The sequence below is a fragment of the Onychostoma macrolepis genome, chromosome 02, assembly GCF_012432095.1.
Source record: "Onychostoma macrolepis isolate SWU-2019 chromosome 02, ASM1243209v1, whole genome shotgun sequence".
In the NCBI taxonomy this organism is placed as follows: domain Eukaryota; kingdom Metazoa; phylum Chordata; class Actinopteri; order Cypriniformes; family Cyprinidae; genus Onychostoma; species Onychostoma macrolepis.
In genome coordinates, this window is record NC_081156.1 from 5,702,148 (window position 1) to 5,714,960 (window position 12,813).

Genomic DNA, 12,813 nt, shown 5'->3' on the forward strand with positions numbered 1-12,813 from the left:
GGTTGCTGGTTTGATTCTCGTCTTCAGGAATTGAAGGTGGGGATTGTGAATGAACAGCACTCTCTCCACCTTTGATACCATGACTAAGGTGCCCTTGAGCAAGGCCCGAACCCCTAATTGCTCCCCGGGTGCTGGAGCAATAGCTGCCTGCTGTTCCGGGTGTGTGTTCACTGTGTGTGTGTGCACTTGTTCACTACTCACTGCTGTGTGTGTGCACTTGGATGGGTTAAATGCAGAGCACCAATTTTGAGTATGGGTCACCATACTTGACAATACGTCACGACTTAACTTAATTTACAGTCAAAAACTGTAAACTGATATTCCCAGAATTCCCTGCGTGACACTCCACATTTGAAAGTATTTTGTTTAAATAATCATGTTTTTTAATAGTTTTTGTTATCAGTTATGTACATTTGGGCTTTATGTTACATCTTGTTACTTGTGATGAGCTTTGATTCTTCATGTGGCTTTTTCTTTTACCACCTGCATTATTATGGTGGTTGTCAGTATGTTAAAGGTACAAGACAGATTTTAATAGCAGTGTGCGTTGTTGAATTTACCGGTTTAAATTAAAATTTTCTTGTTTGTAAATTACAGTTTTATACTGTAAAATGTACAGTTTTTGGCCGTAAATTTGTTTACAGTTTTTCTGTATTTTTTACAAAATTATTCTGGCAATCACAGCTGCCAAAATTATTTTGTAAAAACTACATAATTTTTTTTTACAGTGTATGTTTTTTTTTTTTTTTTTTTAAGAAATCTCTGCCATTTTCCTAAATACTTTTTTTTTTTTAAATACTTTTTGCACTAATCTTGTAGCGTGGCTTCATCTGCACATTTTATATGTATACAGTATGTATCAACTTTGATATTTAAAAATTCTGCCATTTATTATACAGTTCTAGTCCCCACATTTGACGCATGGTGCTTCACTGTTTGCCGTGTTTCAGTGCTGCGTGGAAGCGGAGCACATTTGCCTGGAGCCAGGAGCCGTTTTATTGGAAGTGTTTTTCAGTGGAAATCTCTGTCGCTCCGCTCCACTCACATACGTTGTTCCAGTCCGGCTTTCAGTCTCTGTGTTGCTTGGTGACATGTAAAATTTGATGCTTTGGCTTCTTATGGAACTATTTGCATTGGCGGAGAAGAAATATACGAACTAACTGACCATTTTCTTTTAAAGAAAGGCTTCTATTAGACAGAACAGTAGGAGGAGAGACAGGATACATTGAGAGGAGAGAAGAAGAAGAAGACCTGGAGCCAGGTCACCCGAGACACAGCTGCACCATGTCAGAGTGCTGCCCATAAGACACATAATTTGTTTCCAATATTTGTGAAAAATTTGAGTTACTCGATATAAATTGCTTTTTTTAACGTTTTTAATTTTAAAGAAAGGCTTTAGATGAGCTTATATCTGATGACATCACTAATGCAAAGTAAAACATTGATAACAATCAAAAATGTGTTATTAAAAATTGAGCAACACAAGAAAATGTGTTTTATATGAGATTTGAAATGATACTGTTTTGTCCTGTTTTGATGTCAAAGTGTAAAGAGGTTTTTTTTGTTCTTTTTGTGCACTCATACTACTGTTCAAATATTTGGGGTCTATATTTATTTTCAGGTTTCATTAAATTATACTTTTATTCACCAAGGATGCATTACATGGATCAAAAGTGACAGCAAAGACATTTGTATTGTCACAAACTATTTCTATTGAAAAATGCTGTTCTTTTGAACTTTCCCATCAAAGAATTCTGGAAAAAAAGTATAACAGTTTCCACAAAAATATGAAGCTGAAATATGAATGAATGTTTCTTGAGCATCAAATCAGCATATTAGAATGATTTCTGAAGGATCACGTGACACTGAAAACTGGAGTTCATTCAACTTTATATTACAGGAATAAATGACATTTTAATATATATTCACATAGAAAGCAGTTATTTCGGTAACACTTTATTTTACGGTGTCCTTGTTACACATGTTACATGTAATTAATATTATAATAACAATAAATTATGCAAGTAACCCTAAACCAAACCCTAATCCCCTATTGTAAGTGCATGTAGTTAATTAATATTACTCAGTACTTAAATGTATAATTACACTGTAACAAGAACACCTTAAAATAAAGTGTTACCATTTTTTCAAATTATATTTTCACAGTATTACTGTTTTTACTGTACTCTTAATCAAATTAATGCAGCCTGGGTGAGCATTAGAGATTTCCATAAAAAAACATTTATAAATTGTACCGACCCCACACTTTTGAATGGAAGTGTATATATTGTGTTTGTATATATCTGTGTGTATATATTTTGCAGTATCTCTGAATATTAACATGATTACATGAGCACTGATTAATGTAATTGTATACACAGCACTGAATACTTTAACAGCGCAACTATGAATGATAGTATTTGGATAAAATAACTTGAGCAGAATCCTCTGGTATTCTCTAGAGAGTGTGTGGCAGCCCACGAGGGTTGAATTTTACAGAAAATGAGACAGAATTAGAGGCAGAAAAAGAGGCAGAAACAACACTACGTAATGTGACCTTACTTATTGAGAGCTGACGATGGTCTTTTTGACACACCACCTCACGGAACATTTCTCTGAAGCGTGAAGACATGAGGTTATACAGGATGGGATTGACCACTGAGCTCAAGTAGAAGAAGACACCAGAAAGAAGATGCACATACTCAAAGACGTGGTGGTTCTCTGCAGTCCAGTCATCAATGTAGCTCCACATGACACGATCGATGTGAAACGGGGCCCAGCAGATTCCAAACACAATCACCAATGCACCTGTCAAATACACAGCAAGTGTATTAGAAATTACATAAAGTAAATGTGTATAATAAAGTCAAATGATAATAATAAAAATAAATAAAACAAATGACATCTTTTAAATATATTATATTATATTTTATTACTCAGATAAAGAGATGAACTTTTGGGAGACTATTGTGAACCTGATACATTCACTAAAAATCACCAAAACTCAGGTTAAACTAACTTTTTGTAGCCAATTTTTGCAATTAAGGGAATAGCTGAAAATGTGTCAAGCGCCGGCTGTTGTGAATGCTCTCAGGACAGTTGCACATTGCGATGGATCAGAGGTAAAAAATGATATAATTGCTGTTCAGTTTCTTGCACAGAACGTTTGTTTCGTGTCTTAAGACCTCAATGTATCGTCACGAGCCGCAGGGTTTCATTTGGTTTTTTCTGTGTATGTTTTTTTTTCTCTCAAAGCCGTGAGTCCCATTGACTGCCATTATATGACTGACAGACTGCAACGGTTTGAGTTAAAAACCTTCATTTGTGTTCTACTGAAGAAACAGTCACGTACATCTTGGATGCCCTGGGGGTAAGCAGATAAACATCAAATTTTCATTTTTGGGTGAACTATCCCTTTAAGGCATTTTAACTTCTGGCCAAAAAGTGGACTTGTGGATTATTGTGATGTTTTTATCAGCAGTTTGGACTCTCATTCTGAGGACACCCATTCACTGCAGAGCATCCATTGATGAACAAGTGATGTGATGCTTAATTTCTCCAAATTTGTTTGGATGAGAAACAAACTCATCTGCATCGGATGGCCTAAGGGTGTGTAAATGTTCAGCAAAAAGTGAACTATTTTGGTGAACTATTCCTTTAATAGTCATTGCAAAAAGGGGCTGAAATGTGACGTTAGTTCTTAGAAAAGCTCAAACATCATTTGTTTGCAGACGACACTATTGTGTTATCTAATGCAATGACATTCACACATTTGAAGTGTCCAGATACACTTATAATGTGTTTAAATCTATTAAACAAACTGTTACTCCTGGCACACATCTGCACTACTGACAGTGTTTATGAACTTGAGAATACATGAGTAGATCTTAAGTATTTTGTTTGTATCTCAGTATCAAAGTACATGTTGAAATCAGTTGAGGAAGGCCACACAGCATAGTGCTGACCAGCTATTACAATAAGCCAGATGCAGACTGACGCTATTACTAAATCAGATATCCTTTGTATATATAATAACATGACATGCAGCTGATAAAGCACAGATGAGTATTTTCTGTTTATCAAGACAGATTATAAAAGCTCACTCACAGGACAAGAATGTGTTATAATTAAAAAAGCTGGGATTTGACTCTTTATTTCTTTTTCTAGCATAACATTTAGAAAAGAATACTTGAGTTTTTCAGCTCTGAATAATGAACATTGGAAGATTGTTATTAATGTTGCTAGGTTTTGGTTTCACAGCGTACATTTCTTAACCTTGGGTTAACATTCTTTTTTAATATTCACAAGATTAATAGCATCAACTAGATAAGTATGATGAGCGTGCAATGTGTTGCTTATTCATCTGTGGAAATATTGCAACATAAGTCTACTTCAGTTGTTTTAAAGGAATAGTTCACCTCGAAATGAAAATGGGTCACAATATTTAAGAAGCAATGATTTGAGCTATTATGTTGACAAACCTGATTTTATGCATCTTAACACGCCGTACTGATGAACCCAGATTCAAAACTATAAAACGTTCCTCAACCCAGTGTTAAAAGTGGCATTAAAATCAACATGAAGACAAAATTGACCCTTGTTACTTTCCTAATACATATTTGTGATCTTATTATGCAAATTACTCCAAAGTAAATCATTTTTGTCTGATAACACTTTAGATTAGGGAACACTATTCACTCATAAATAGTTGCATATTACAGGCTGTTTATTAGTACTATAAAGCACATATCAGTGTCTTATTCTGCATTTTTAATTACCCGACCCCATACCTAAACATAACTACTACAACATCTATCTTACGTCCTATCAATAAGCAGCAAATTAGGAGTTTACTGAGGAAAAACTCTTAGTTAATAGTCAATATGCGTTCCCTAATCTAAAGTGTTGGTTTCTGGACCCCCTTGACAGCATATTGACTTTGGAATGAAGTCACTGAGGACACTTTAATTGAGGATGAGGATTTTTTTACTTAAAATTTCTAACCAGTAAAATATTTTAAAGCTTGGCATATCTAGAAAAATGTATATTCATAAAATGTACCAAAATAATACCCATGGGTTTTACTATTTTACATGACTTCTCTGGGATAAAGAAATCACACTTTTAAACTTATTCTACTTCATATATCCAGGCTTTCCAAGACCATAGATTTGTTCACACTGAATGTCTATTTATGAAATATGAAAAGAATATGAAAATATGAAAAGAAAATGGGTTGTGAATGTTGTTTCATGTTGCCTCTGAATGATTAGTTAAAGGAATAGTTCACCCAATAATGAAAGTATGCTGAAAATGTATTCACTTTCAGGCCATTCAAGATGTAGATGAGTTTGTTTCTTCATCAGATTTGGAGAAATGTAGCATTCCATCACTTACTCCCCAATGGATCCTCTGCAGTGAATGGGTGCCGTCAGAATGAGAGTCCAAACAGCTGATAAAAACATCACAATAATCCACAAGCAGTCCACACCACTCCAGTCCATCATTAAGATGTTTTTAACTTCAAACCTTTGCCTCTGGCTTAAATATGAGTCAATTACCCATATTATTATCTTATCTCGTCTGAATCAGGAGAGAAATATACACAGATCAAGCACCATTTACAAGCAAAAACAGTCCAAACAGTCCAGCTCTAAACAATTATGTTGGTGGATTTTGCTGTGAGACAACAGGGGATGGAATTTTTCACTTGAGGAAACTATATTATGTATTATGAGCTCATATTTTGGCCAGAAGCAACCGATTAAAGTTAACATCCTAATGATTGATTTGTTTCTTACAAATAAACAGCTTTTCACTTCACAAGGCGTTAATTGATGGAGTGGAGTGGTGTGGATTACTTGTGGATTTTTGTGATGTTTATATCAGCTGTTTGGGCTCTCATTCTGACGGCACCCATTTACTGCAGAAGATCCACTGCTGAGAAAGTCAAGTAATGCTACATTTCTTCACATCTTTTTGGAAGAATAAACAAATTCATCTACAGTATATTTTCATTTTTGAGTGAAGTATTCTTTCAACCATTGGTGTAACAGGGGAAGCGGCACTCACAGAGCATTTTTGTGACTTGCCGATGACGTGCCCTCTGATTTACCCCATCCTGATTGAGCCCGATCTTTGAATCAAAACAGTCCCGTTCTTGATGCAGCTGCAGGCCGATCAGCACATACAGCACAGTGATGGTCAGCATCGGCAGGATGAAGAAGAGCAGCGCTGTCACCTGCACCAGCAAGTTGTAGATCCACCTATCGTGCACCACCATACACACCCTCGAATCGGGGAAAGTGAGTCCAAAACGGGGTTTTAACGTCTCCACGCCATGCAGACTGGTGTTGGGCAAGGCACACAACAGCGAGACGGCCCAGAGCATGAGGATAACACGCTTGGCGTGAGCGTGCGTTGCCACGTGTTTGGCCTGCAGAGGATGCACCACCGCTCTGTAGCGTTCAACGCTCAAGGCGGTCACGTTGAGCACAGACGCAAAGCAGACCGTCTCGAACAGGCAGGTTTTGAAGTAGCAGCCAGCAACGCCAAACAGAAAAGGATAGTTGCTCCAGAGTTCATAAAGCTCCAGCGGAGACCCAGCAGCAGCACGAGGAGGTCAGAAATGGCCAAGCTGAACAGGTAGTAGTTTGTGGTTGTGCGCATCACGCGGTGACGGGCGATGACGATACAAGTCAGGCTGTTGCCCAGCACGCCGACTACAAAGATTAGCATGTAGGTGACGCACATGGGCAGGAAGAAGGGTGAACGGCAAGGGCCCAGGTTCTTCTCCAGGTAAGCGCTGCGGCTCAGACAGAGGTCCGACTGGCTCGCTGTTCTGTTGTGACACTCGTCCTCTCTGGTGGAGCACCATGACGCATTCACAGCAGCGTAGAGCGAGTCTGGAGACGAGCAGTTGTACTGGATCATTGATTCTCACGAGGAAATTACCTGCAGAGGTTACGGCAAAAACAGGTAGGGTCAATAAAAAGCCTGCATTTATTTGATCAAAGATACAGTAACCCTGTTGAAAAATCCAGCATATGCTGGTTAGGCATGTTTTGAGGCATGGCAGCTGGTCATGAGCTGGTTTAAGCTGGTCATGTGCTGGTCCTAAGCTGGTCCTGAGCAGGAGCTAGTTGCTTAGGACCAGCACATGACCAGCTAAGAACCAACTTAAACCAGCTCATGACCAGCTGGACCACTTTAAACCAGCTCATGACCAGCTAAGGACCAGCTTAAACCAGCTCATGACCAGCTAAAGACAGGCTTAAACCAGCTCCTGACCAGATACAGACAGGCTTAAACCAGCTCCTGACCAGATACAGATAGGCTTAAACCAGCTCGTGACCAGCTAAAGACAGGCTTAAACCAGCTCATGACCAGCAAAGGACCATCTTAAACCAGCAGCCATGCTTCAAAACATACCAAACCAGCATATGCTGTTTTTTTCAACAGGGAAAACAGATACATTCTGTGAAATATTAGTACAAGTTGAAGAAAAAAGTTCAAATGTAATTTATTGCTGTGATCAAAGCTGAATTTTCAGCATCATTACTCCAGTCTTCAGTGTCACATGATCCGTCAGAAAGTTTGGGGTAAGATAAAAAAAAAGACATTTATGATCCTTTCCTTTCCTTTGAAATTCATTTCAACTGATGGTTTCTAGTAAGCAGCAAAAACAGTTTCAAACATTTAGAATAATAAGAAAGAACCATTATTAATTATTGACACCAATAATAATTAATAATAATTGAGCAGCAAATGAGCATATTAGAATAATTTCTGAAGGATCATGTTACATTGAACACTAGAGTAATGATGATGAAAATTCTGCTGTGCAGGAATAAACTACACTGTTAAAAAAAAAAAAAAAAAGTTGAGCCAACTTAAAATTTTAAGGTAACCAGCTTCAGCAGATTTTTGAGTTTGCTCAACTTATTTTTGAGGGAGATTCTCAAATTTTTGTTGTATAAACTTAAAACGACAAGTTGAGAAAACTCAAAAATCTGCTGAAGCTGGTTGCCTTTTTTTTTTTTACAGCGTACATTTAAAATGAAATTCAAATAGCAAACAGTTATTTTAAATTTAAATTAAATTGTAAAAATTAATAATAATATTTTAATTTGTATTACTGTTTTTTATCATATTTTAATGAAATAAACAAACTTCTCAAAAAACAAAAACCTTACCGACAACAAACGTGTATTCATAATTTCTGCATATATTAAAATATATAATTATTAACATTATTAGTTAATATTATAATTCATTTTATTCTTTTTGTATTCTATTTGTTTTCTTTTTATTTATTATACAATTAACAAAAAGCAAAAAAAAAAAAAAAGCCTCTAACACTAGCTTTTTTCTATTCTATCTGTTTTCTTTTTATTTATTATATAATTTAAAAAAACCTTGCTGTGTGTACTGCGTTAAGCTAACTGAGACTTGTTATAGCACTTGCATATCATTGCTCTTTTGTTGGTTTTGATTGCTTCCATTGTCGCTTTGGATAAAAGCATCTGCTAAATGACTTAATGTAAATGTAATAGTAAATTATAATGTAATACTGTACATTTTATATGTAACTTCTAATGATGTTAATAAAGATTCTAGTTTCAGATAGATTGTGTCAGAGCTGTGGTTCTCAGGGTCAGATCACAGTCCTGCGTGTGTTTGGAGTGAACACTATTGCTCCAACATGAGCCATAGATTCGGACAGTGTATATTCTGAACAGTAACAAGTAGGTCTCTTGTATACTTTTCAGTTCAAATTAGAGTAAACAGACCCAAACCAAACTGAATAAACATATTCATTTATGGTATGAGATGTTTAATATGTGGTGCTCAGCTCTGCTTCTGGAGATCTAATTGCCTGAAGACTTGAGTTCCTGTCCTTACGCACTTTTAGTTTGTTCACGAGTGGCTACTTAAAGATGGAAATAAACTCTGGAAAAGCATGTTTGTTTTTGTGGTTATCATTGTAATTAATTAGTCAGACAGTTTGTAAGAAATCCTATCTAAGATGTTTTTATAACACAGCTGGAGAAGTTCAGTCTTTTTTGTCTTAAAAAGCTTTGTATTTTTTTCCTGTATAGGCTGAATCATTTTTCTTCCTTTATTTTCAGTTCAGATATTCCACATTATTTGATATTCTTCTTTTTAGAAGACATTATGCGTATATTGCAAGAACTGTGCAGATCAGAATACATTCAAAATAATCATCTATCAATAAATTACAATTAATATGATCAATAATATGCCATTTTAAAACAGACTTAATAAATAAACTGAACAGATTTAATAAATAAAAGAAAATACTCAAAATAAAATAATAAAATTAAATCCATAAGTAGGAACGCATTTTGTACTTACTTTGAAAAAATATATTAAACCATTTTAAAACATACTTAATAAATAATAAATAGACTTGACTTAAACTTAATAAATAATAAAATAATTTATAAACAAATCAAATCAAATCCCTGCAAAGGAATGCATTTTTACTTATACTTGTAAAAAGATGAATTTCATTGACTTGTAATAGATGAGTGAAACACTTTGGTTGGCAGAAACGGAATTGTTATCACGTCTATAATTAATTAATTACATAAAATAAATGTAGCATTCATTTAATAAGAATTAGTTTCCACAATTCCCTATAATATTGAAACTTAAAGTAACTGTCTAATTTACACGGCAAACAGTAAACTATGATTAATATACAAAGTAAGATGTGCAAATGCACAACCTCAACCTATATTTTTTGTTAATCAATATTTGTATCACGATTTTATGACAGCAAGCTGCTTATTATCATAACAAATGCTGTCTAAAGCAGAAATTAGTAAAATTTTTATTGAAATAGTTAGTACCCCCCCCCTTTATTTTTTTTTTTGCATTAATTTTTTGCAATGCATTAATGTCTAAAATAAATTGTATTTAATTTATGTCCTGGCAAGATGAAAGGAAAACCTACCTGAGTAAAATCTGGTTGAAATGGTGTTTCTCAGACCGGTGTTCCTGAAGGACTGCTACTCATGACTGTCCTGCCTCTCCGTTCCTCCTCACACATCCCTCCTTCTCCAGCAGATCAGACGTGCTGCCGTGCTGTAATCTGACATGACACTGTAAAGCAATGAAGACAAATGCACATACAAACTCTCTCTACTAACTCTCTGCACACGTCTCCTCCTCCTTATAGTGAGACGGATGACCTTTCAAGTGCCGTCAGCATCTTTTCTACGTATGATGTCTGGAATTGTCAGTGTGTAATATTTCACTCAAGCAATCGCACTAGTGACGTAGCTGCTCACTGGCTTTCAACCAAGAACAATACATTCATTCTCGCCCTAGTTATGACATGCATGCTTATATGAAAGGCTCACACCACATTTCATAAATTAATGATTTTACAAAACAAACAAAATAATTATATACATAATGATATCTTATTTACTAATACATATTTTTAAATACATCAAATAATAGTATCTGCATAATTTCAATAAAAAATAAAAAAAAAGGTTTAAAATGAACATGTCATGCCCATCTTTTACTTTAATGAGAGCATCATTGAAACTGGAATGAGACTTTGCTAGTTTGTGCAAAACCTGATGATCCATTCATGATGATCCATGCATGATTCCAGCATGATCCCAAGAAGAAAGGAAATCTATTTTTGTTCAAAGGAGTTCATATGCTCAATGTAACACATTTGCTTACATTTGATTAGTGATCTAGAAACCTTCATTATTTCTTCTTCTTCATTTCACTTTTCTTTTAGTTTAAAAAAATCATGTCCAAATAAAGTGTGTTTAACATTGTACCAATAATAACTAGTCATAACTTATACACATCAGGCCTGTGTGGTTTGAAAATTGTGTATTGTTGTCATAATTGCTGACAATTATGATTAGAAGTGTGTATGACCCTTGTGAAAAAGAAGTGTGCTTAATTGTATTGAATTTGCATTTCTACTCCAAACCTTAAAAATAATAATACTAATCATATATATATACACACACACATATATATTCACACACATAACATTCCCTTCGCACTTAAGTAAATAGTTTTAAAAGACATTTTTCCATATGCTAAAGTTCTCGTCGCTTTCATTACTTTGAATGCATAAAAAAGAAAGTCTCGTCTGCAATAATAATCCATGTCACATCACTCAAACTGCGTTAACACAAAATGGAGGACTCTTGTTGTGTTTAATAACCCTAAAAGGAAGCTTGCACTACGCTGACAGTGTTTTGGAAACTCTCCACCACTTCAGCACAAGCAGAGGAAAACCCAGACTGTGACTGTGCTTTGAGAAGTCTCATCTGAGAGAGACTTTATTACATGTTGAACACAAAGCCTGGAAACCTTGTATCTCCTCACAGCTCAAATAACACGAAATAATGTCAAAAATATGAAGATATTCCTTTTATGATCACTGTATTCCAGCTCAACATGGCCAGTGACAAAGGTTAGAACCATAAATTGCTAATTTCATGGCAGTTCATCCAAAAATGAAAATTCAGTCGTCATTTATTCACCCTCAAGTTGTTCCAAACCTATATGAGTTTCTTTCTTCTGTTGAACACAAATGAAGATATTTTGAAGAGAGTCGGGGAGCAAATTGCTGGTAGCCATTGACTTCCATAGTATGAAAAAAACGCCAGCTGTTGGGTTACATACTTTCTTAAAAATGAACTTCATGGTGAGTAAATGATGACAGATTTGTTTTTTTATTTTTTTTATTTTTGGGGTGTACTACACCTTTAATAATAAACAAGTATGTACAAGTAAAGCTATTGCATTATGTTTCATTTTGCTATAGTCCTAAAAGAGCTCTGGCCAATTAGAGCGTCTGCAAAATCTTCAGATTTAAAAATAGTTCAGGCTTTTGCTGGGCACACTACAGCATGTGAAACACAGTGTGGCAGGGCTTGTTGTTTATCTGAAGGATGACTTTAACTTCTGACGTCTACAGTGGGCTCTGGAGGAAGTTTTCCTCAAGTGCCTGTCTGTTTTGGCTCAGTTCTTCGCGCCCTCAATCCTGACCAGCTTCCGAATTGCGATGTGACAGCGACGGTGTTAGCCAAGTGATCATCCGACAATAATCTATTTCCTCATGATTGGAGAATTATTCAGTGCTACTTGACAAACGCCATACGGCCTGTCGTCGGGGTTTTATGCATGATTTATTTCAAATGAACCAGTTCAACTCGGATGGGTTTGAATTCTTATGCAAATTAGGTTGAAATTTTCAATTATTATTGTGAAAGAGAATCAAATTGAATGTCTCCCGCACAAATGCCATGGAGCGTGTGTGCTAATGTCTAGACATCAGCTTAGTGTTGTGCTATAAGGGAGATTAGGACTATAGTTTCCACACTTTTTCCCCAGGTTAGGTTTATAGATTTATAGACATGACTAAATATATATAACTATACACTTACACTTATACGTTTAACAGAGTAACCAGTATCAGTGATACTTCCTTTTATTCAGAATTCATAGTCTCATCTTTATGCCTTTATCTATTAATTTGGATATTCAGTGTGAACATAGTTTATACATTTTAATGTTAGGGGCAATTAAGTGCAATTAATTACAGAAAAAGTGCGAAAATCTCTGAATATGTTGACCCAATAGCAGCATGTTGTCACACTATATTTTGTGATTTATCCACAAATCAGCAAACTGCAAAACTTTACAAACTTTACTTTTAACTTTACTTTAAGTTACAAAATATAACAATTTTGCTATTATAAGCACTTAAAGCAGGGGTCACCAGACTCGGTCCTGGAGGGC

At 35.4% G+C, this 12,813-nt stretch overlaps 1 protein-coding gene across 1 annotated transcript; it reads right to left on the reverse strand.

Annotated features, from left to right (window-relative positions):
• Positions 1 to 2,218: 2,218 nt before the first annotated feature.
• Positions 2,219 to 10,018, reverse strand: nmur1b (neuromedin U receptor 1b). Its single transcript, XM_058758590.1, is given in 4 exon segments — positions 2,219 to 2,808; positions 6,073 to 6,600; positions 6,603 to 6,954; positions 9,983 to 10,018. Coding segments are annotated over 3 exon segments (1,209 nt in total). The 5' UTR covers positions 6,934 to 6,954; positions 9,983 to 10,018; the 3' UTR covers positions 2,219 to 2,458.
• Positions 10,019 to 12,813: the final 2,795 nt, after the last annotated feature.